The sequence below is a fragment of the Panthera onca genome, chromosome A2 (assembly GCF_046562875.1).
Source record: "Panthera onca isolate mPanOnc1 chromosome A2, mPanOnc1 haplotype 2, whole genome shotgun sequence".
Taxonomy (NCBI): Eukaryota; Metazoa; Chordata; class Mammalia; order Carnivora; family Felidae; genus Panthera; species Panthera onca.
The window spans coordinates 14,030,853-14,056,966 of record NC_138340.1 but is presented as its reverse complement, the minus strand read 5'-3'; the positions used below and the strand labels follow the sequence as shown (position 1 = coordinate 14,056,966).

At 54.7% G+C, this 26,114-nt stretch overlaps 1 protein-coding gene across 11 annotated transcripts in view; it reads right to left on the bottom strand.

Annotated features, from left to right (window-relative positions):
* Positions 1-25,589, bottom strand: part of CRTC1 (CREB regulated transcription coactivator 1) — a 72,940-nt gene extending 47,351 nt beyond the window's left edge. For all 11 annotated transcript variants that reach the window (XM_060630694.2, XM_060630697.2, XM_060630698.2 and 8 more), the window contains exon 1: positions 25,416-25,589. In XM_060630694.2, the coding sequence (XP_060486677.1) occupies positions 25,416-25,541 (126 nt within the window). In that variant the 5' untranslated portion in view covers positions 25,542-25,589. The remainder of the gene's footprint in view (positions 1-25,415) is intronic.
* Positions 25,590-26,114: the final 525 nt, after the last annotated feature.

Here is a 26,114-nt window from a genome sequence, read left to right as displayed (position 1 = left end):
TTCAACTTAGTCACATCCTCAAAGACCTTTTTTCCATCACATATTCTAGGGGTTAGAACCTGGACATATATGTTTGGGGGACACCATGCAACCTCCTCCACCGGGGTTGCTGTAAGGCTGCTGGGGAAGGGGCTGCCGAGCGGACACATGGCCCGTGTCTGTGGAGCACAGCCCAGTTCGTAATCACTTGACCTCAGTTTCCCCAGCTGCAACATGGGGCCGGGAGTGCCTCCCTGGCAAGATGGTGGGGCGGTCAGTAGGATTCTCACACAAGAAGTGTCACACGGTGCCTGGGACACGGAAAGCCTATGCACAGACACCAGGGGCCCGCCGTGCACGTCCACAAAACCCACAGCTCTGCGCCCAAACACTAGAGACCCCCACCCACCTTCAGCTGAGCCCCTGGCCTCACCGTGACCCAGGTACACTCGTGTGCTTGAATGTAAGGTGGGGTACGTCACTGCACCTCTAGGGGAGCTGGAGCCTCGCTGATGGCCAAGGGACCTGCCTGGCAGAGGGTCTGCAGTGGGCTGAATGGTGTCATCCCAAAATATGCATCCACCTCCTAACCCCTGTATACATGGGAATGTGACCTTATTTGGAGATGTCTTTGAAGAGGACGTTAAGACAAGATCACGTAGGAGTCGAGTGGGCCCTAATCCTATGACTGACTGGTGTCCGTAGAAGAGGAGGAGAGGCTGACACAGACACACGGACACACAAGGAGAAGACCATTTGGAGGCGGAGGCAGAGGCAGAGGCAGAGATTGCGGTGGAGCAGCCACAAGCCGAGGAACGCCACAGCTCCCGGAAGCTGCAAGAGGCAAGGAAGGGTCTTCCCCAAGGGAACCTTCAGAGGGAGTGCGGCCCTGCCAACACCTTGATTTGGGACCTCTGGCCTCCAGAACTGTGAGAGAATACGCTTGTGTGGTTTAAGCCCCCCGCTTGGTGGTTATTTGTTACGGCGGCCCCAGGACACTAAGATGGGCACAAGACCCTACCCATGCACGTGTAGAGAAAACTCTGAAACGTGTCATTTCTCCGCCTTGACTCTGAACACGCCCCTCGGTGAACGCAGCCCCTGCAGCGGGCGAGCACACGTCTCTACCTGTAGCCGAGGGAACAGACCCCTTGCAGCCTGATGCTGAATCTCACCACCAACTGGGTAACACAAATCACCAGCCGGAACGCCGGTCACGAGAAGCAAGCGGCCCCTCAGCCCAGGCAGGGAGCCAGACAGGGACACCTGCCTCCGTAACAGGTCCTGCGTCCCACCTTGAAAACCTCAGGCTGAGTTTCTGACAGGGGCCCGACGTGCCTCGGGGGAGTGGGGTCCCAGACTCGGCAAGGAAGTCAGCATTTCTCTTGCCAGGGGGTCAGAGCCCGCGGGCCTCCGGTATCACAGGTGCCACAGGGCGGTCTGCCAGCAGCTGCCTTGGGCTGATGGCAAACAAATGCCTTTCGAAAATGGCATCCACATGCTGACACACGGCCTTGCTCGGGTTCTGGGTTGAAACCACCTCTTGCGAGCAGCTCCTTCAATGCTGCCTCCCCCCAGGATGGCTGGCAGGGGCCCCGGGAAGATAAGACAAAAGCGAGATGCCCTCATTACCATGGGCCCAAAATAGCTTTATGCTCCATTTTTTAGACATAGCACAACTATGGAGTTACATAATAACAATGAGAGCCATTTTGTGGTCCAGACCCACTCTGTGCCCCTTGGGTGCCTGCCCTGAGCCCCCCAAGCCCCCACATATCCTGGGCAGCAACTGCTCCAGGCATGGGGACAGGGCAGAGTTGGCCCCTTCACTGCCTCACCGCCCTCAGACCACATGCTCGGCTTGGTGACGTGGGCCCTGCACAGAAGTGTGTGTGGTCCAGTGGACACTTCCCACAATAGGCCTCACCACGGAGTAACTGTGACCTGTCCAAGGCCATGCCCCCCAGGGAAGAGAAAGCAACGACAAGGATTCAGAAAGGTGAACACCGTGGTCTTATGGGGAAGAGACCACTGGTGGCTCCGGTGGCTGGACAGGTGACATGGCAGAGAGACTGTGAAGAGGTCGGGCCACAGGGATAGCCAGGACAGTCTGGAGCAAGGCCTGAGTGCTGGACTGGGGAGCTGAGGCCCTGGCAGGGGGACACTGCAGAGTCTCCTCAGACCCCCCCTCTCCCTCTCCCCCTTGTCACTTCTGTGAGAAAATCCCAGCAGCTCAACCTCCAGGGCCGTGTGTGACCCTCTCCCTGGTCCCAGTCCGTGTCATGTCACACCAGGACACCCACACAGCCTCCTCCCCAGTTCTCCTGCCCGAAAGCCTTCTCTGCACACGGCTGCCAGGAGCCCTTCCTTTCCTTTTCTCGATTAATTACGTTCAAGTCACCTCACCCTCCTGTTTTAAACACACCAGTAGGTTGCCATCCTATTTAAAATAAAACCCGACCCCAGTTTGGAGGTTCTGGAACAAGTTAAACTGAGTTACCACAGGACACGGCAATTCCACTCCTCCGTATACATCACAACAAAATAAAGACTAATGTCTACATCCACACGTCCACACATGTGCTCACAGCAGCCAAAAGATGGAAACAACCCAGGGGTCCATCGATGGAAGAACAGATAAACAAAACACAGTCCATCCGTACAACGGGACGTATTTATTCAGCCATGAAAAGGAATGAAGCTCTGAGACACGCTACAATGGGGATGAACCTCGGAAACATCGTGCGGAGTGAAAGAAGCCAGTCATAAAAGACCACGTGCTTCGTGATCCCATTTATACGAAACATCCAGAACAGGTAAGTTCATAGAGACAGAAAGCGGATTCGTGGCTGCCAGGGGCTGGGGGTGGGGGGTAAGGAGTGACTGCTCAAGGGGACAGGGTATCCTCTGGGGGTCACAGAAATATTTCAGGATGAGATAGTGGTGACGGTTGCACAACACTGTGAATGTACTGTCATTCAGTTGCTCACTTTAAACGGCTAATTTTATGTTACCTGAAACTCACCTCCATGATAAATAGATCATCAATGAAAATCAAACCTGACCCCACCGCCAGGCTGGCTGGGCCATGCCATCCTCTCCCTTGCCCCCTGCCCCACCTCCTGGGTCGTCGTCTTGCTCCCGGAGATGGCCGAGTCCCTCTCCCCTCAGGGCCTCTGTCTGTGCCAGCCCCTCCTCCTGCCTGAGCTCCCCCCAGCTCTGGGGATGGCCACACCCCACCCTGGGGTGGCGTGCCGAGCCCCCTCCTCCAAGAAGCCTTGCCTCACCCCAAAGCCGCATCTGCTGCCTACCCAGTGCACGGCCCTGACCCGTCCCTTGGGCCCAGGAGGACCGGAGCAGTGTCCACAGCTACCTGGGGTCTAACGGGGGATGCCACCGAAAAGAGGAACACGATGTGTTCAGACACACCCAGGTGCCCAATGCAAACACGCACACACTCTCGTGTGCACAGCTGTTCACAAATACGTGTGCTCACTCACTCGTGAACATGGACATGCGTGCATTCACGTCCTCCCCCAGGACTGCGTCTCTCACTGTCGCACCCCCGACTGGCTCCCACATCTGCTCTAGCACCAGGCCCAGCTGTCACCCTCTCCCACCTCGATCCACCTGGTCCAAGCCCCACCATCTCTGGCCCCACAAATGTATAAGCCTCCTGCCTGCGTGCCCAAATCAATTCTGCAGCCTCCAGTCCTCTCTGCAGCTGGCAACCAGAGTCCCGCCAAACCGCCAACCTGAGTAGGTAGGTCCTACAGCGCCTCTCCTCACTGGACCTTCTGGTCCTCACTTCCCCAGCAGCCTCTACCAACACACAGGCCCTGCTCCCCACCACGCACCCCTGCCCTAGGCTCCAGAGGAGCTGCATCCCGGCACCACCTCCAACAATGATCCTCAGAACAACGATCTGCGGGACCCACGAGGGTGGACCACGGCTCACCATGGAATGAATAATCCTCAGAGCCCCCAAGGCTTCTCCCTGCCTGCAGCCCGACATGGGACCTGGCCCTCAGCATCATTCCCCCTCGGTGACCACCCCCCCCCATCACACAGCTGCACACGTGCCCGGGGTTATGATTGCAAGAATTCAGGTGGCAGTTCCAAAGAGCAGCAAAGCGGAAGCTACAGTAGGAAGGAGTATCAACCGTGGCAAACCCGACTGAGGAACGCGATACGGCGCTGAGCAATGCTGGCTTACTCACTCCTCTACTGAGACAAACCTCAAAACCCAGTCCAACTCAGAGAGACGCCAGCCCTGAGGGTCCATGTGAACACAGGCAAACAGCACTCTAGTCTGGGATACAAAAATACCATGACAAGAGCAAAGGTGCACGGGTATCCTGGAGGGTGTCAGGTGATCGAGGGGGAAGCGGTATCCCCCGTGCTGGGATCAGAGCTTTCACTGAGGTGTTGCCTCATGCACGTATCTTTCTGTTGTGAGCTGAATTATGTACCCCCAAAACGAGATGTCCAAGTCCTAACCACTGTACCTGCAATGTAACTTCGAAAACGGGGTTATTTGCAGATGTGATCAAGTTATGACAAAGCCACGATGGAGTGGGGTGAGCACTAACCCAATGATGGGGGTCCTTATAAGACAGGACAGACATGGGGCGCCTGGGTGGCTCAGTCAGTTAAGACTCCAACTCTCGACTTCAACTCAGGTCATGATCTCACGGTTCATGAGATTGAGCCCCGCGGCGGGCTCTGTGCTGATGGCATGGAGCCTGCTTGAGTTCCCTCTCCCTCTCTCTCTCTGCCCCTGCCTTGCTCATGCTCGCTCTCTCTCTCTCTCTCTCTCTCTCTCAAGATTAAACAAATAAACTTAAAAACAAAACAAAACAAAACAAAAAACCAAAAAGGATGATAGGACAAAAAGGAAGGTGGAAACTGGAGAGATGTGGCTACAAGCTGAGGACGCCCAGAGCCACACCAGAAGCTGGAAGACACAAGAAGGCTCCCACCCGGAGTTCCCAAAATGAACCGACCGGCCCTGGCGACACCTTACTTTCAGACTACTGGCCTCCAGAATATGAGACAATAAATTCCTGTTTTAAATCACGGGGTTTGTGGTCATTTGCTGCGGCGGCCCCAGGAAACTAATAAACACAGTGCCTGAACTGTCCCTGAACACTCCCAGGGGACCCTCCGCAAGACTGCCCTCCGCCTGTGTGCCCCAGAGCACAGTGGGAGCAGGAGGAGGCCCTGCCCTCAAAAGGCACTGAAGGAGGGTAAGGAAGGTGCAGGCAGCAGGCAGCAAGATGTGGCCAGGGGGATGGAGACCCCTGAGGTCATCACCACCTCTCAGAGTTGGGAACGATGCCCCAATCGTGCCATCCTGAAAAGCTGAAAACTCTGCAGAAACCCTTCTGATGAGCGTGGTACAAGCCCACCAGCAGTGACATCTGATCTGTGGATGGAAGGCTGCCTCTGTCTGTTCTCAGAGCATCGGTTTTGCTGCAAACAAATTACCAGGTCCATACCATGAGGCTGCCCAAACTCTACTGAGGGTGCTCCCTAATGTCTGCATGTACACTATGCCATCGTCCTAGAGATGGAACCAGTATGATTTCTGGAGCACCCGTGACCCCTTGCTTCAGGAGGTCTGCCTGCGTGAATGGCTTGCCTAGCATCGTGGCCCAGGCTGGAAGCCAGTGGGGAGTCGTGTGGGCCCTGGCGAGCACTTCCACTCCGAGGCCTCTGGGTGGGCCCCAGTGCGAGCAGAGGAAGCCAGCACAGGCCGCCCACAGGAGGCACATGGCTGCTATTTTCAGGGTGGGTTTCCACACTCACAGGCCCTCCCTCTAGGACAAGGAATGGACTGTGTGGGTATGGGGCACAGCTAAGCTGGGGACTCATGGGCAGCCATGGCACAGGCATCCAGGAGCAACCCCTGGGTACACAAAGGGGTTCCCCACTCTGGTCCATGCCCTGGGGCTCTGCCCTGGGCGTACTCTGCAACATCCCTGGGCCTTCGCTTCTTAGCACACGAATGGAATATTCCAGATGCACCAGGGCAGAAATCCCAGCCTTCATCGATTCCTTGGACACTGAACTAAGACTAACCAGCAGCGAGCTTTACAGTTACAGGGCCATGAGCAAATGCCACAAACCTCGACAACGTAAAGTAGTAACACGGCCAATGGAATCAGGAGTGAGTGGGGAGTGGAGGGGAGACCCGTAAGTGGGCACAGAACCCCAGCTCCCAAGGAGGGATGCAACCAAGAACACGGAAGAAGTGGTTTACAAAACCAGTCTGCTCTTGGAAGACCCTCAAAAAGTGAAAACACAGAATTACCACATGACCCAGCATTTCCACTCCTAGATATAGACCCAAAAGAACTCAGGCGTCCAAACAAAAACTTACACACACGTGTTCACAGTGGCACTCGTCACCAATTGTCAAAGAGTGGAAACAACCCAAGTGTCCATCCATGGATCAGTGGACAAACAAAACGTAGTTTGGCCATGCAATGGAATATTACTCAGTCATAAAAAAGAATAACGAAGCCCTGACACAGGCTACAATGCGGACAAACCTCAAAAACATCACACTGAAAGAAGCCAGACACAAAAGGCTGTATGTTGTACAATCCCATTTATGCGAAATATCCAGAACACACAAATCCATACAGGCAGCAAGAGGTTTCCAGGGGCTAGGGAAGGGAGGAGGGATGTGACTGCTGACAGGGATCAGGCTCCTTCTGGGGTGATGGAACTGTTCTAGAACCACAGTGAGGTGGTGGTTGTACAACGCCGGGAATGTACTTAATGCCACTAAACTGGGTCACTAAAAAATGGTGAATTTTATGTTATGTGAATTTTACCACAACAAAAAAATACAAACAAGAAATGAAAAGCATTCTCAACGTCCTGGCTCAGGACAAAGCACACATCAGTGTGAAGGTGAGCAGCAGGCAAGGCCCAGAGTGTCTCATCTCAAGTCTGTGCCTTTGGGACAACAGCATAGGTAGGGAACTGTCACCGAGCACAGTGTCCCTGCCCTCAGAGCAGTATCACCAAACTGGGAAGACACTATGGCCCTATGTGTGTACCCAGAAGAAGAGCATGGCCTGTCAGAGACCCTCGGCCACGTGGCTTCTTGGCCACTGCACATCCCCTCTGCGGGCAGCCCAGGAGTGGGCGGATCCACACGGCACCCGTGCCAGGGGTGGCACGGCCGCCTGTCCACTGCAGCCCAGACAGCCTCGGGGTCCACGGGCCCACATCAGAGCCTGCAACCTGGCAGGCAGGAGCACGGTGGCCGCAGCTGCGGCCTTCCTGAGGTCTGAGAAGCATTTTAAAGAATGTGAACTGGTGGCCAACTTTAAAATTTTTTTTTGAAATTAACTTAAACATCAGAACTGCTGGCTTCTCCTGAAACACCAGAAGTGCCAACAACTCAGGGCCTGGATTCCTGGCTGGTGAATTTTTATCAGACAGAGCAGGGCCAGGCATAAAGGCACCATGGGTCCCCTCACACCCCACACCCAACCCCAGGCCTCCAAGAGGGTCGGCACAGCCTGAGGTCACCCAGCTGGCCGCAGACCCAGGGCCTCCAAGCCTAGCTCATCCCTGCTGCCCTCACTCCAGCTGCGTGGCCTGACCCAAGGCCTGGAGGGAGGAAGCCCCCACCCCACCCTAAGAAGCAGGCCAACTGGGACGGGAAGGTGTGGAGCTAGGATGCTGCACGTGGGCCAAGCAAGGCCCGGAATGCAGGTCTCACCCTGAGCCAAAACCCCAAAGAAATCCACTGTTGCCTGCTCAGCATTTAACCATTAGCAGCCCAGCCCTGAGTGGATGCCAAGAGGCCTGCAAAGCCCTAAGGAGGGGACAGCAATGAAGGCAGAGGGGTCAGCAGCCAGGCCTAGGCATAGGCTTGCTCAAGAGCCAGAGGTTCCTCAAGGGCAGCCCACACTACACCCACACCAAAGCACCCACCTGACAATAGCTCAACACAGCCCAGGAGCCCAGGCTGCTCACACCGGCTCCTGTCTTTGCCCTCCAGCAGTCCCTGAAAATCCTGCATGTGTGGCCCAGCCATCAGGGCCAGTCCCCTCCAAGGAGGGTCCACAGGGCATTGCCTGGGGCCAGCAGGATGGGAGACCTGGGCGGGCAGTTGGAGACAGAGGGAGCCCATCACCCAAGGGTGCTAGAAAGGAGGCTGGCAGGGGAAGCCAGCAGGCCCATGCTGGCTGGGGATAAGCTCTGCAGGCTCATGAGCTTGCCCCAAGCATAAAGCACAAACAGGTCCTGGTGTGCTCCAGGCAGAGAGACCAGTGGAAAAGAAAGAAGGCTGAGGATTTCCGAGTGAGAAGGCCTGTGCTGAAAACAAGCAGGAAATGGGGGGGGGGGGCGCGTGGGGGGAGCAGGCAGGTGGCCAAGGAGGGGACACTGGAGCTGGGAAGAGGACTCCAGGCAGGAGGCCCAGCGAGTGCAAAGGCCCTGGGGTCAGAATGAGCACGATGGGGGGAGGACCAACATGGAGGGGACAAGGGGGCCAGACCGCCCACCAGTAAGCAAGGAGGTGGGGGGAGGAGGGCTCAGAGCCTTGTGGGACCTCACTGAGTATGATGAGAAGCCACTGCAAAGATTTAAGCCAAAGTGACCTGAACCACCTTCCCCTGCCTAGAGTCCTCTGTGCTGGGAGGAGCTGGATTGAGGGGCCAAGTGGGGTAGGCAACATGGGAGTGGGTGGTCCATCCTTGGCCGATGGGGCACAGACCAGATGGGGATGGGACCCCTGACCCCACTGCCTCCCAGGATGGGGCCCAATGAGACATCTGGACAGGTAGTTACTGTCTAGGTACAAGGAAGACTGCCTAGGCAGATAGAACCTGGGAACACTGGTCCCAGAGACTGAGTACTCCCAGGTCGCACCCCTGGATGTACTTATAGCTTCCCAAAGGGTCCGAGGACGGTGTCCACAGCCTCTCTGAACACAGCCCCTGCCTAGGACACTCTGTCCCTCTCTCATCCCCCATGCAGGTGCTAGACATCTTTCCTCCTGATGTCTCCCTCCTTCATATCCAGCCCCAACTCAGACCATGTGGCTAGTAGATAATTATGAAAGGTGCTGCAGCTCTTCTCAGTTCCTGTCACTCTATCTGTCCCCTCAACCAGAGGCTGTGCCCACTGCTGTAGGCTTCCCACTGCCACACTCGGATGAAGTCCATCATGCCTGCAGGAACATGAGGCCAAGCCAGGGGCACTCCCAGCATCCTGTCCCCTTGGGCTCTACCTTCTCACGCCCACGCACCCCACAACAAGCCTCTGCAGCTGCCGTGCCCCCTACCAGGTGCACCTTCTCCTACTCCCCGGGCAAACCTCACTCAGGGTACCGCTGTGCTCAATATGGCTGCCCCATGCCCCATCCGGCACCTACTGCTCCAGAAGTGGCTGCCACACCTGAACCTCCAAGCACCCAGCAGGCTCGGAGCAGGTACCGGTCAGACGTTTGTTGACCAGAGGAGCCTCTCCAGCCTGGCACCCGTGGCTGCCCTCATAAGGGACGCCCGCCCTCATCCTGCTGCTCCTCCTCCAGCCTCTGCCTTGTGATCCCCTCCTAGCTCTTTCGAACATGATTCTGCGTGGATTCAGGCCTCTGCGCCCCTCATGTGTCACCCCATCTGGGGAGGCCCTGAATGCCAAATCAGCCAGCAGCTCACGAGCGCCACCTGCCCCTGTCCTCAGAATGCTGTCCAATGCTGAGGAACCTCCTCTATCCCAGCAGTCCCCACCAATCCTCCCCTCCACACTCCTGCTCCTCCTGGCCCGAGCCAATGGCACCATGGTCTTCTTGTGTCGCAGCCTGTGCCTCCCTCAGGCTTCCCGCACTCACTGGCCTGGCAGGCACCTCTCAGCTCCTGAGTCCCCCAGGACCCTATGCCTTCCAAAGCCGGTCTCTTGCTCCCCCTGACCAATCTTTTCTCAAGCTCTGCCTAAGACTCAAAGCTAATCTTGGGTCTGTCCCTCCCCTACCCCATCAGCTAGTTTCTGGATCATGTCCAAGCTCCCCAGCTTGGCTCTTGCGGCCCTTCCAGATCTGACTCCCACCCCTCTCTCTCTTCTCTCGCCACTCACCCCCTACCCAGATTCACCTTATAGAACAGTCATGCCCCTGACAATCCCCCTCCAAGCTTCTGTGCCTCCATACATGTCATTCCTCCTCTTCCCAAAGACCCTTCCCCTCTCTACCTCCCTCCTGTCCCACCACAGAGCTCTCCTCTTCCAGGCAGCCCTCCCAGCTTGGCCCCACCCTCCTGTAGCCTCTTGTCTCCTCTAAGTCGGTAGCCTCTGCAGGGCAGTCAGCAGACACAACTTCCTACATAGAGCACCAACTGTGCACAGGTATAGTCCTAAGGGCTATCCATGCACTGACACAGATGACCCCCTCCACGAGTGCACCTGAGGAGTCACGATGGGGAATCTGACAGGACCCGGGTATATGCTTGCCCAGGGTCACACAGCTGGGAGGAGGACAGCAGGACTTCATGTTGTTAAGAGGCAATACTGCCCAAAGTAATCTAGAGTCAATGCAACCCCTATCAAAATCCCAACAACGATTTTTGCAGAAAGAGAAAAATCTACCATAAAATTCATATGGATCTCAAAGGACCCTGAATAGCCAAGACAACCTTTAAAAAAAAAAAGAAAGTTGGCCGACTTAACTTCCTGACTTCTAAACTTACTACAAAGCTACAGTGATAAAGACAGTGTGGTACTGGCATAAAGACAGACATAGAAACCAACGGCATAGAAAGCCCCGAAATAAACTCTCACATACATGGTCAAATGATTTTTGACAAGGGAGCCAAGACCATTCAAAAGAGAAAGGACGGTCTTTGCAACAAGCGGTGCTGGGAAAACTGGATCTCCATAGGCGATGAACGGAGTTGGACCGACACCTTATTCCATATATAAAAATCGACACGGATCAAAGGCTGAAAGCTAAAACTATAAAACTCAGAAAAAAAAAAAAAAAACAGAGGAAAGACTTAATAACATTAGATTTGGCAATGACTTCTTGGCTATAACACCAAAAGCATACTCCACAAAAGGAAAAATACATAAATTGGACTTTATCAAAATTAAAAACACTTGTGTAACAAAGGACACAATCGACACAGCAAAAAGGCCCCGTTCTCATGGAACGCGAGAAAACATTTGCAAATCATAAATCGGATAAGGGATTAATATCCAGAACGTCTACAGAACTCCTAAAACTCAACAACAAAAAGCAAATCAAAAACGGGCAAAAGACTTGAATAGACATTTCTCCAGAGAAGATCTACAAATGGCCACAGGCACATAATAAGACGCTCAATGTCACTAGTCATTAGGGAAATGCATATCAAACCACAATGAGATACCACCTGACACCCATAACGATATAATAAAAAACACTGGAAGACAACAAGTGGTGAGGATGTGGAGAAACTGGAACCCTTGTACCCCGCTGGTGAAAATATAAAATGGTGCAACTGCTGTGGAAAACGGGGCAGTTCCTCAAAAAAAATTTAACAGAGAACTGCCATATGATCCAGCAATCCCACTTCCGGCTATATATACCCTGGAAGCAGGGATTGGTTCACCCGTGTTCACAGCAGCCGAAAGGTGGAAGAGACCCAAGTGCCGACCGAAAGATAAGTGAATAAACAAAATGTGACACATACATACAACGAAATATCATTCAGCCTAAAAAAGAAAGGAAATTCTGACCCACTACGACACCGACGCGTCCTATAACACTGAGGACAGCATGCTCAGTGAATTAAGCCCATCACAAAAAGACAAATACTCCGAGTCCACTTATATGAGTGGTCCGATACACAGAGACAGGAAAGTAGAAAAGTAGGAGCCAGGGGCAGGGGGAGAGAGGACGAGGAATTAGTGTTTAATGGGGACAGAGTTTCAGTTTTGCAAGATGAAAAAAGTTCCGGAGATGGGGATGGGAGCACCACAATGTGAACGTGTTTTATGCCCCTGAACCACACATTTAAGAATAATTAAGATCAGTAGGCCCCTGGGTGGCTCAGCCGGTTAAGCGTCCAACTACTGATTTTGGCTCAGGTCATGATCTCACAGTTCTTGAGTTCAAGCCCTGCACCAGGCTCTGCACTGACAGTGTGGAGCCTGCTTGGGATTCTCTGTCTCAAAATAAATAAATTGACTTAAAAAATTAAAATAAGGGGCCCCTGGGTGGCTCAGTCAATTAAACATCCGACCTCAGCTCAGATCATGATCTCACTGCTCATGAGTTTGAGACTCTGCTGACGGTTCACAGCTTGGAGCCCGGAGCCTGCCTCAGATTCTGTCTCTTCTCTTTGCCCCTCCCCCACGCGTGCTCTGTCTGTCCCCCTCTCTAATATAAATAAACATTAATTTTTTTAATTAAAATAAAATAACAATTTTTAAGATAATAAATTTTATGTATGTTTTACCACAATTTAAAAAAAGAAAACTATAAAAAGACAATTGGCACTATGGGATTCCTGCCCAAAACCCACCACCTCAGCTCAACTGCAAGAAAATACCAGAAAACCACCCTGAGCAACAAAAAGATAGAGCAGTTCTCATCAAGGGGTTGAAGGTCACAGATGACACAGAAACCCTAAGCAGTGGCCCTGGATCAGAGACCAAGGACACACGACGACCAAATGCGACATGGGAGCCTGGACGGGATCCTGGGCCAGAAAAAGGTCACGCTGGTGGACATCTGGGGAAATCCAAAGGCAGTCCAGAGTCTAGTTAATAGAACCGTGCTGACACCCACACTGACACGTGACATGTTCAAGGTGGTGAGGAGGTAATGAAATGGTCTGTGCTTCTCGCTGAATCCAAAACTATCTCAAAAGAAAAAGTGAAGAGAAATGAATAAGCCCACTGCCCCCCCCCCAACAAATCTGAACAGCCATGTGGTGGCATCTGTCACATGCCAAACCATGGCCCATGGGTGCAAAGGGTGAGACCCTGCCCTCACAGCTGTCCCACGGGGCACCCTGATGCCAGTCAGGCACAGAGCTGTGTCCTAATCCGTACAACTCTACAGATGGGAAACTGAGACACCGAGAAGTGGAGTCATTTGAGGGAAGCCAGCAGAGGCAGGGCTTGAGCCAGAGAGAGCGACTTGGCTAGTCGCTGGGGTGATGGGGGGGACACAAGTGGCCTCCAGCAGGGCCCTGTTATGGACCCTCAGGGCTCCTCCCTCTGCAAGTGCTGAGCCAGCGGTGAGGGAATTAGCATCTCCTTGCCACCTGCAGGCAAAGACTGAGGCTGCCGGGCCTACAAATCACTCCCGGGGCTGTGCATTGATTCCGTGATGATTTAATGAGCCGCTCCCGTCCTAATTACAGCTATCAAACCCCGCCTGCCTGGGAGGACAGAAGGAATGGAGAAAGCACGATGCTCACAGGTGCAAAAGGACCCATAGAAGAGGGCAGCAGGAGCTGGTCTCTTCAGTTACTTGAGAAACACTGAACTTACTGAGAAAAGCTTTTTAGCCAGGCTGGGCGTGGACACAGTGACCCCTTTGCGAGACATGCTCTGCCGCCCCACGTCCCCAGCCCTCGGGTCCGAGGACTGGCTGGCCCTGCAGAGCTAGCCCCAGGCACTCTGCCTGGCTGGGCCGACACTTCCTCCCAGAGATTTCCAGGCAAATGACCAGCTGGCAGTCACCCCCCCCCCCGTCCCCCACCCCCCCTGCGCCCAGGTGAGCTGTGTCAGATGCACGGAATAAACAGGAAGTGCTTTAGGTTTTCTGTTTTCAATTTTCATCAGTTTTCAGACATAAATGATTTTTTTTTTTTTAAGGGAAAAAAAGGTGTGGCGGAGAGCTTCCCTGCAAGCCCAGCAGCAGGGAAGGCAGGCTGCAAAAGTTCTCAAGGGACTCCACCCCTGGACAGGGAGCCCTAGGCAATGAGGGAGAGACCATGGAGCATTTAGGCTGTATCTGGGAATGAATGCTGGTCCACTAGCTGACTCAGGAGGTCTGTCCTTCCAGGCAGAGACTCACCTCTCTGGACAGAATGCCACACCCCAGCTTTGGGTTGAAGCCCCCATGACCAGTGGGGTGTCAAGCTGGGACCACAGAGAGAGGAATTTACGTATGAAATTAGGACTCCGGGTCTCTTGCAAAAATGCCTTTCCTCAGTACAGGGGCCACCAGAGCACAAAGTCAAGGCTATTTAATATACCGCCCCCCCCCCCCCCACCTCATCATCTGCCTGGGGAATCAGATTCCTGATTCTTAGATGAAAGAACATCTGCCAAGTCAGCAAGTCCTGGTTTGTAATGAATCTAGCACCCATGACCTCTGGGGGGCGGGGGGTGTGGAGGGAGGAGACTCCTGCCCCAGTCTCCTCTCATGTCCCTGCAACCCCTCATATGGCAGTCAGAGGAATCTTTGCTAAACCTACATCTCACATCACAGCCCTGCTTAAAACCTTCCTAGAACACCCCACTACCAGACCCTGACCAGGGCCCACAAGGTAGCATTCCCTGAGCTCGATCAGGTCAGGATTCCCCTCTATGGCAAGCTTCAGGGTCTCCATTCCCATGGCTGGTCCTCATCCCCCGGGCTCAGTTCAAACATCGCCTCCCCCAAAGGGTGCCCACCCCATTTCACTCTCTTAGAGCCATGACCTCAGGGCTGGGGACCAGCTGGCCACTGTTTCTTGTGACTTGTTCAGCAAGGCATCCCCACAACACAACACCAGGTAGGTGCTCCATACACACTGACTGGAGCAATGGACCTTCCAGTCCAAACTGTGGCCACTGCAGGGAGACCTCACTGGGCAACCTTGACACTTCTTAATGCTGTTTCCCAGGGCATCATGCTGCCCCAGGCCCACTGGCCCCAAGCCCACATGCGTCTGCAGTCCATCCCATAATACACCACGCATGGTCAATACTCCAACCTTCTCCCTGAAGTTGTTCAGGCAGACTGAAGCTCCAGAAAGACCACCATGTTCCCCCCACCTGGGTCCTTGACCCCTCGGCACCATGTTATGTGTTCCAGATTGATAACAGGAAGACACAACACATTCTTGGTATTTAAGGGGGGTAAGCCTGACTGTGTGGTGGGAAGTTGGCCCTTTTAAAGGACACTTGCACCTAGGCAATTCCAGAATGAACTGGAGACAGGCCCGCCCTCAAGGAAGTCACAGTCCAGTGTCTGCTTAGCACCTGCTGAATGCCCACTACGTGCCTGCTGAGTATCTGCTGAGCATATCCTGTGTGCCTGCTGAATTCCTGCTGAATGCTTGCTGAACACATACTGTGTGCCTGCTGAATGCTTGCTTAAGTACTTATTGTGTGCATGCTAAATGCCTGCTGAGTGTCTGTGGTGTGCCCACCAAGAGTCCACTATGTGCCTGCTGCCAGGTACCTGCTGAGCACCTGCTAAGTACACACAGTGTGCCTGCTGAACACCCGCCGCCTGAAAAGTGCCCACTGAGCGCCCCCATGCGTTCACTGTGCACACACCTCCAGGAGCTCAGCAGCAGCGACCACGCAGTGAGCATCTATGTACTGGCCCGATTCTGGATGCCTTACGTGCATTAACCTAAATCTGACCACAAAGCGACCAGAGACCCCCGTGACCTCTGCTTCACAGAGAGGAAGTAGAGCACAGAGGAAACTCACCCAGATCTAAGCTCACCCAGAAGGAAGCAAGGAGAAGCCAAGCCCTGGGCTTGGCACCAGGTGCTACAGAATCCCCCCACATTTTCTGTACTTTGTTTCCATTTGGCAAATAATAAATATTGACTCTCTCTATGTCCTTGGCCCGTGAGGCAGGCAGTGGCTTCCTTGTTTGTGCACCTGGACCCCCATCCGACCGGCAGCACCATGGCTACGCCCAGCCGGGGCTGGGCACCCACCTCTGGCATTGGGCTGGATGTGGTAGCAGGAGGAAGGAGAGGGGGTGAGAGACACCCCAGCCAGAAACAGGGGGCCATTCCATCCCATGAGCTCCAAAGCAAAACAGGACTCTCCCACCCCCACCCCTGGTTCTCTCTGGTTCCCCCATCACAGTGAGCCCCACCTTGCCCTCCTTCCTCTGACCTCCTGATTAACTCTGTCACTATTACCCCCTACATGTCCCAAATCAGCCCTCCCTTTGTCCTCACCATGGCCCACCCTAAGCTGCTGCATACCCCCTCCCTGTTATGGAGCACAAGGACACACAGGTAAGGACACACAGGTGAGGCCACACCCGGTGCGTGCATGCACGGGGACAAATGCGATGAATGTCTGGTTTGCAAAAACCCAGGGACAACCTTCATGATCCTCAACAGATGGATATGAACTAAAGTCCAGCATACAAAAGGGTCCCTCTATGCCTACGTTAAGAAAAACATGAGCCCCAGAATCAGGCATGGGTTCAAACCTGGCCCCTCCACACACAGTGAGCCATATCGCCTCTCCCACCAGTTTCTCATATCTGCAACAGGAAAAGCAGCAGCTCTTTCTCGTGGGTTACTGCAACAACCCACTGGCCATACACACGTGGGCTCTAGCAAGTCTGGCTCCTGCCACTCCCTGCATCTTCCTGTCACTTATGTTGTCATCCTGCTGGAACCTTCCATGGCTCCCCATGGCCCACATGCAGGGTCTGGCCCAGGGCTCTCCACCACCTGCCCCACCTCCCTCGCCGCTGCTCTGCCCATGAAAGTCTATGCTCCTAGAGCACAGGGTTCTAGGAGCCCGGAAGGCTCTGCTCCACCCTGACCGGCTGGCAAACTCCCAGAGCAGCGTGAAAAGAAAGAAAACATACAGGACACTGGGTTAGTCCAACTCGGATCGAACCCCAACTCACCTGTTTCTAATGCTCTGTGACATTCTCCAAGCCTCAGTCTCCCCCTCGAGAAACTGGGGAGGATACCATCGCTGCCCGGGGGTGTTGTTACCTGTTGCCAGGCTTGACGCTCGTATCTCACGGAACCGGGGCTCCACCCAGCCCTTCTGCGCCCGCACAACCCCAGCATATCGAGGGCTGCAATAGCAGGGTTGCTCAGCCTTAGCACCGCAGACACCTAGAGCCAGATTATCCTCTGGGAAGGGGCTGTCGGGGTTGGGGGGGCACCACAGGTGGGGTGGGGCTGTCAGGGCACTGCAGGGTGTTGAGCAGCATCCCCACTCCACCCACCAGACGCCAATAGCATAGCATCCTCCGGCTCTAAGTCCTGACAACCAAAAACATCCCCAGATGCTGCCAAATGCCCCTGGAGGCAGAAATGGATGGGGTGAGCACCCGGTAGGTACCACGCCATCTTTGATGCTTCCAGGCCACATCCCACCCCTGACATCACCACGGCATTTTCCAGAGGGTCCCATTTGAAAAAACTCCCTAGCACCAAGTACTCTGAATCCTGACCCCTGAGCCTGCAGAAACAGAAAGCCCCCAGCACCAGAAACCAGAAAGCCCCCAACACAGAAAGCAGCAGAAAAGGGCTGACACTTAGCCTCCCACAATACCTGCAATGGCCCAGCTCTGACCCAGAGAAATCTAATTAATTCCAACCAGGACCAGAAGGCCCACTGCAAGGACAGGAGTCACTTTGCACTGTACCCCTGGCCAGCTTTAGGAACAGTGACAGTGGAACACCTTCCTTGGCTCTATGCACCAACAGATACCACCGTGCCACCAACCTACCGCCAGACAGCTGGTTCACACCCCTGACCAAGGCTGGCCCTCTCCCTCTGCTTGGCACAGCCCTGGTGACCACAGTGCACAGGCCTCTTGGAAAGGCCTGCACGACAAGGTCTTCAGGTCCCCACTCAGAATTCAGGCTCCCACAGTGGATCTTCAGAAGCAGAATCTGGGAGGAGTCCAGGAGTTTGCATCCTTCATCTCCAAGGTGGTTCAGGGGCCCCAGAAAGTGAGAGAACAACCGCCCACCATCTTCCCAACCTTCCCTGTTGCTCTAAGTCAGCAGGTCTCAAACTGCAGGACAAACCCATTGTCCTGGGGCCCGCAAACTCCTTCTACGAAGCGCCAGACGGTACATATTGTCACCTCTGCAGACCGGGTGGTCTCCGTCAAAATGACTCAACTCTGCCACAGATGAGACATAAACGAATGGGCGTGGTCGCGTTCTAATAAAACTTTATTTACAAAAACAAGCGCAGCTTACTGATCCCTGGGTTGGCAGGTTAAAAAATCAATTCAGCGGGTCCCCACTACCATTCTACGTTAAATAGAAGAAAACTGATTATATCTACTTTCCCCAGGTGTTGACAGGGTCAACAAAGGGAGGGCTGGACTCCTTGGAGAAAGTCGTTTTGATTTTATGTTTGCTGCTGGGTGCTGGGAAGCCACAAAACACAGATTTCTAACCATGAGTCAGTCAAGGAAGTGAGCAGGTATCTTCAGGACTAAGCCCTCAGCTCTCATCCTGTCCCTCAGCCGGTCACACGCTCCTCTTGCCCAGCAGGTGTTTGCTTGAGCCCATTTTCACTGTGCGGGCACATGCTCAGGAGCGGAACTGCCATGTGTATTGATTCAGCAGGTGGTGGCAGGTGGTGACAGGGTGCTGTGGCAGGGTCCACCTGTTCTGGGGAATCCAGGAGGACTTTCTGGACCTGTAGTGTGCATGGAACCAGGGGTGTCTGGGACCGGGCATGAGCTCTGGGAAGAGTTCTCTGCCCAGGACCTCAGGCTAGTGGGGGACACTCAACAGTCACCTGTGGGAAGCACGCATGGAAAGGCTGGAAACGAGGCTGGGGCTCCCTCCTTTCAAATGACAACTTAAAAGCTGGTCTCTTGCAGGCTGTGGAGACTGCAGCTCCCAGCCTGATCTAGGAAATGACTTTCATAGGGAGAAGAGCCACCGGTCACACACAAAGGGGCATGTGATGCACCCCAGAGCCACCACTTCTGTAACAACAATAGTTAATGACAGAAAACATGTATTCCCGGGTCTAAGCCGCCAGAGGAACGTGGGTTTAGCTGCAGAAACAATCACATCTCAGAGAAGCCAAGACCCAAGTGGGACCAAGCATGCTCTGGCAAGCGATAGAAGGTTCTAGTTTATGGTTTTAATTCCTTGTTTTGGACACGTTCTGTGTGATTGTCTCAGGGCTGAGCAGCAACTCTACTTCCCAGCTAGGACACCACTCTGGGCCTCAGTTTCCCCATCTGCACAATGGGGAAGACGACACCTCCTCTCTGAGGGGGGCTGAGCATCAAGGATCAGGGAGTGAGTAAAGGCCACATGGTGCCAGGCAGGGATCAGGAACCAAGGGTGCAGAGGGCAAACTCTACCCACTGCCTTAGGATACAACCCAAATACTCATCTCGCCCCCGGGCCTTGCTCCTGGTGTTATCCCTCTGGTTCAGTCACCACTGGCCTGGGGGCCAGCGACGGACTGTGGGTCTCCAGTTCCTGATGACAGACGAATGAAGGGTGCACTCTAGGCCACACGGCCTGTGCCAGTGGGCCAGAGAAGGACAGATGTGTGCATCTGCAGACAGCCCCCAGGCCCACTGTCCCAAGGTGGTTTCAGCAAGGCACCCAGACTCTGCCTTAGCCAGGGGAGAGAGTGACCTGGGGCCGCCGTCACAAACGACCACAAACTGAGAAGTGTAAAACAACAGGACTTTATTCCCTCACAGTTCTGGAGACCACACGTCTGAAATCTAAGTGTCAGCAGGGTCGCATTCCTTCCAGAGGCTCTAGGGGAGGATCTTCCTTGGTCTCTTCCAGCTCCTGGGGGCTCCAGGCATCCTCGGCTCACGGGTGCAGCACTCCCGGCTCTGCCTCCGTCATCACATGGCCTTCTCTCGTATGCGCCTGTGTGTTCTCCTCTTATGAAAACACCAGTCACTAGATTTAGGACCACCCTAAATCCAGTATGATCTCATCTCGAGTTCCTTACCCTGATTTCATCTACGTCTTTTCCAAATAAGGCCACAGCCACAGGTTCTGGGGGGCAGGACGTGGGCAAATCGTTTTAGAGGCCCCTATCCTGTTCAACTCAGTGTGCAGCTCACAACCTGGAGAGCAGGAGACTGCTGGGGCTTTCTGGGGGCGGGAGATGGCTCACTCCATCCTCTCAAACAGAGCAGCTCGGGGAGTCCTGCGTGCGTGTGTGTTGAGGCTGCAGATGGCACCAGACACTTGAAGCAGCCGGCACAGAGGCAAACAGTGCCAAAGCCAGGACTGGGGCCAGGACCGGGGGCGGCCTTCACGCTCAGCTAACCCGAGCCACCGCTGCGCTATGCCTGCCGCCCAGGGACCCGTTTTCCTCCAGCCTGTGCAGAGCCACCCCCATAACAGGGTAGGGCCAGGAGAACACCCTCCTTCGGTGCAGCCATAACCGGCAGCCCTGGCTGGGCCGCCACGGACTGCTTGGCGCGTGGGCTTTCTCTGGCCCAGGTGCTGCTCCCTGGGATGCTCAGTGATCAGCCACACGCAGAGCCTGCTGTGTCCCGAGTCCCGGGCAGGCAGGTGACACACCCCGTTCCTTCCCCTCGCCCCCGCCACGAGATCTACCCGCACATTCAGACGGCTCTGTTGCCGAAGCATCACCAAAAGCCACCGATCCTGGTCACTGCCACAGACACCTCCTTGCCCAAGTCACCTCTCCCCAGTCCCCGACGTAGGTGCTTAAGCAGCCTCGCACCAGCTGCCTGCTTCCCGTCTCACGGCCCTTGCCCGTTCAGCTCACAGCCATCTTTGTGAGACACGAAGAGTCCTCGAACGGTGAAGCGGGGAGTTACTCTTCGGCCAAGCACCTCCGTTCCTTGGTACACACTCAAGGGAGAAGACCCGCAGCCACACAAGCTCCCGGGCGCGTATGTCCGCGACAGTGATACCCACAATGGCCAAAAGGCGGAAACAACCCAAACGTCCCTTGATGGATGAATGGATATATGGAAAGGAGCGGAGCCACAAAATGGAGTATTATTCAGCCTTAAAAAGGAAACGACACACAGGCCCAACATGGTGGATGTACTTAATGCCGCTGAGCTGTAGGCACAAAAAGGGTGAAGGTGGTAAATTTTATGGCCTGTGTATTTTACCACAATTTTTATAAAAGGAATGAAGCACCGACACACACGACAATGTGGATGAACCTTGAAAACATCGTGCCGAGTCAAAGAAGCCAGACACAAAAGGCCACACCTTGTGTCATTCCATTTACATAAAAAGTCCAGAACACACAAATCCATAGAGACGGAAAGCAGATTAGTGGTTGCCAGGGGCTGGGGGAGGGGGCATGGGGTTTCCTGCCGGAGTGATGGAAATGTTCCCAAGTTGACTGGCGACGGCTGCACAACTCTGTCAACACACCCAAAACCCCTGACTAGTACGCTTTAAGGGAGTAAACCGAACGCACCGGGAATTGCACCTCAATAAGCAAAGGCTCGCCATTCACCATCACAAACCCCCCCAGGGCCCCCCCCTTGGTGAAATCCAGGGCTCGACAAGCCACTCGTACCTCACCTCGACTCTTGTTCTCTCTACATGCCAGCCTCACAGTCTTCTCACGTGTTCTCTCAACCTCACCAAGCCCTTCCCACTTCAGGGCCTCTGCACCTGCCTGTCCCCCACCTGGGGAACTCTTCCCCAGTGTGAGGGGCTCCATCTCACCACCAGGATGTCAGCCCCCCACCCTCGCCAGAACTAGCACATCACTCTGTTGCCTCTCTCCAAGAACATATGTTGTGTTCATTTGCAGGGATCCTCCTATCCCCCCTAAAACCACACTCGCTCCCCCAAGAGCATGGCCCTCGCATGCCTCGTATGCTGCCGGCTCCCCAGCACCCAAGATGGTCCCTGAACAGTCCCTGAAATGTGCCGCTGCAACTTTACAGGTCAGGATTCTGAGGCCCAGAAAGGTTAAGAGACCTGCCCAAAGTCACACAGCAGAGCACCACCGCCCTCCCTGCACCTCGGGCTGCCCCAAGTCTGAGGACAAGAATGGAATACTCATGCACCCACCCCTCTACCCTGCGATTTCAATTTTTTTTTTTTCAACGTTTTTTATTTATTTTTTGGGACAGAGAGAGACAGAGCATGAACGGGGGAGGGGCAGAGAGAGAGGGAGACACAGAATCGGAAACAGGCTCCAGGCTCCAGGCCATCAGCCCAGAGCCTGACGCGGGGCTCGAACTCACGGACCGCGAGATCGTGACCTGGCTGAAGTCGGATGCGTAACCGACTGCGCCACCCAGGCGCCCCTCTACCCTGCGATTTCAAAGTGGTCTCCCTGACATCACACCCCATCCCAATACCAAATCTGGTCCTCGGGGTCCCTGTCCCTGGGTGAGGTGACAGCATGGATTTATACAAAAAGGCTGCATGCCTGCTTTCACACCATACTGACATGCCTACCATCACCGAGGACTGTAGGCTGACACATGGGAACTTAAGTAGCCCTGCTCGTTCCAAGAGTGGACATGCTGTCAAAGAATTCACGGGAAGGAGCAGGTACCAAACCGGCCATGTGCCACCTGTTCAACGTAGAGGTGAAACTTCAGCATCTATCACAGGGGAAGGCGATGTGGAAGGCTGCAGCCACGGCCGGGCAGAGGGGGTGCCTGAATCAGGTGTGTTCACTTCACCTGCACCAGGCACCGCAGATACGCCACTCATCACATGCAATGGCCAAACGGGGTTGGAAAGACTTTGCTCATCCTGGCCCCAGGTGTGGGAAAAGCCATCGGCCTGTCCAAAATGGCACAGCCATACAGGTGGGCAGAGAGCTTTGAACTCTATCTGCCCAGGTGCAAAGGTTGCACCCCTGCTCATTCAACCTTTCCTCCAAACTGAAGGATTTTTAGCCTAAGCACTGCTGCCATTTGGGGCTGGATCACTCTCTGTGGTGGGGGACATCCATGAATTTTGAGGTGCGGAACGGCATCCCTTCTTTACCTACTAGATGCCAGGAGCACCTCCTCCCCCAGATGACACGACCCAAATGTCTCCAGACATTGCCCAATGTCCCTGAGGGACAGAATTGCCCCCAGTACAGAACATTGCTCTGTCTCACAAAATCCAGTGTGAGCTCACCTCCACCCAGGGCTCATACCCAACTCCCAATGTGAAAGAAGACAACAGAGAGGGAGGCGGGAGACAGAAATGGTTCCCAGGACCGAGAGAACCCCTATCCACGTATCTTAAAAATCTCTTCTAAATCCATCAATAGATGACAGAAAAATAAACGTGGCCCTCCTAGTCAGTGGAGTATTACTCAGCCATTAAAAGCAATGAAGTTTCTTTGATAATATGCTACGATGTGCATGACCCTTGAAATTATCGTGCTGAGTGAAAAAAGCCAGACACAAAAGGCCACATGTCATATGATCCCATGTATATGAAATGTCCAGAACAGGCAGATTCATAGAGACAGAAAGCAGACTGGTCGTTGCCAGGGGCTGGGGGAGAGAAAAATGGGGGGCTGGGGGAGAGAGGAATGGGGAGTGACTGCTGGTGGGGATGGGAATTCTTTTGAGGGTGATGAAAATGTTCTGGAATTCGCCACTGGTGATGGTTGCACAACTCTGTAAATACACTAAAAAACACTGATTTTTACGCTTCCAACAAGTGCGTTATATAGTACACGAATCAATAAAGCTGTTATTTTAAAGAAACCTTTTTAACAACAATAATACATTTCCAACCCCGACACAGAACCCAGACCTCCAATCATGAAGACAGACGTCAGCCTTGTGTGACCCCCTTCTTCTTCCTGCCACACTACATACAGCTGAATGCTAACACATGCTACATGCTGGAGACACGACGAAGTAGACACTCCTGCCCTCAGAAGCCCTGATTTATGGGGACACTCGAGGCGCAAGCTTGCTTGCTTGCTTGCTCGACTTCATTCATTCATTCATTCATTCACCAATTATCTCTTCTTCGACATCCTAAGCAAAAGCACAAGTGGCTGGAGCAGGAACAGGCAGTACCCGGTCAATGGTGGGCACCCCATCAATAGGTGCCAAACAAATACAACGAAATAGAGATTCGCATTCCAGCCCACACAGTCACGACCTCACAGAGAGACAAGCAACTAACTAGTAAATAACGTGACCCGAAAGTTGCACCTGAAGAATCAGAGACTGAGGCTCATGTCACAGAGGTATGTCTGCCTGGGACGGTCAGATTGGAGGCCAAATACGGACACCGGCTATATAGGGGTCTGCAGCTCCCATCCACACCCTCCCCAAGGCCCCAGGGTGCAGGACAGGGGGAGGGTCCCACCACTCTGCAGGAAGCAGCAGAGACTTACTGTCACCTGTGCGAAGCGCGCTCTCCTCCTTGAACCAGAAGGAAGGACTTGCTAGGCACCCTTGACAAAAGAGGATACTGAGGCCCGAGGAGACTGGCACCTCAGTGCAGTCATTGGGCCGGAGAAACGGGCCCAGGAGAAAAGACAGACCTCCAGCTCCAACCCTGCTCAGGGCCCGCAGTGGCTTCCCAGGTGAGGTTAGTAACCTGGTCTGCCCCTGCGTGCCACACACACCCATCAACCTGAGGAAGAACTGTCCCTCCACCCTGGTCCTGACAGGCCAGGAGCCATCCACGGCCAGCTGTCTCTTGTCTCAGTGGGAGGAACACAACCTGGTCCCCACCATATGGGCTACATGGGGAAGGGGTAGCTGTCTCCACTCCAAGCTCTAGAATGGAGCACAATCTGCCTTCCTGACCACCCTCAGGTCCCCACAGGAGAGGACGCCAACAAAACTTTCCCTCGGGTAACCCAAAAGAGAGAGGTACCGATCCCACCTCCAGTCTGCAAATGGGCATATACCTGTCCTTCCTCCAACACCCAGGGAGTGAAGGCACAGGTGACAAAGATGCAGAGACACCTGTCCCTTCAGATAGCAATGATGTCGGGGCAGCTGTTCCCCTCAGGCGGCAATGATGTGGGGGCACTGGTCCCACACCAGGTACCGACGATGTGGGAGCACGTATCCCCCTCCCCAGGTAACAATGATGCGTGCAAGCAGCGCCCAGTTCATACACCTCAGTGTCCTCCTGCCTCCCCTAGGTAGCAGTGATGTGGAGGCACCTGTCCCCCTCAGGTAGCAAGGATGTAGGGACACCTGTCCCTCCTCAGGTACCGATGATGTGGTGGCACCTATTCCCTCCAGGTAGTAATGATGTGGAGGCCCCTGTCCCCTCCAGATAATAATGATGTAGTGACACCTAGCCCAACCTCCAGGTAGCATAGATGTGGGGGCACCTGCACCCTTTCAGGTATCGGTGATGTGGGGGCACCTGTCCCGCCCACGATGCCCGGGGCGTAGGGACACCTGTACCCTCCGGCTGTGCCAAGCCCCGCCCCACGGCGCGCGCCCCGCCCCCGCGGCGCGCGCCCCCCGCCCCGTGCACACGCCGGACACGCGCCCCCTCCCTCCCTTCCCGGCCCCGAAGGGTCGACGCGGGCAGCCCCCTTACCCGCGCGGCCCGCGTCAGGCTCAGGTCCTTCATGACCTCCTCGAAGGCCGCCGTCTCCTCTGCCTGCTTCTGGTTGTGCAGCGCGATCTTCTCGCTGAATTTCCGCGGATTGTTCGAAGTCGCCATCTTCTCGCCGCCACCTCCTCCTCCTCCTCCTCCTCCACCTCCTCACCCCCCCCCCCAACACTCGCCAGTGGCACCGCGCAAGCGCCGGCTGGGCCCGCGGGCGGCGGGCAGTGCGCAGGCGCCTTGGCGGTCGTGAGTGCGGCGCAGGCGCATGGAAGTAGCGCGCGGCGCGGGGGCGAGAGCGCATGCGCACGCCCCTCCGGCGCGTTCGTGTCCAACAGAGGAGGCGGGGCGGGGGGGGGGGGGGGGGCGGTGCGGAAAGAGTAGGATTTGAGCACATGCGTAGTGTGCAGACTCCTGGCCCGCTGGACAGCGGCCGCCTGGCTGTCGGACGTGCATGGTTCGGGGACGGGTCCAGGCGCTGGAGCCCCCAAGAAGGAGACCGCCGAACCCAAACCCTTCCAGTTTACAAGGATGGGGCCAGCAACCCATAAGGACAGATAGCACCCCGAGGCTTGCCGGGGCTCGAACTAGTTCAGCTTTGAGACCAGTTGAAGGAGTTGCTCATTCATGCATTCATTCATTCTACGAATATTTATTGAGAGCCTGTATGTGCCAGGCACACTGGGGAAA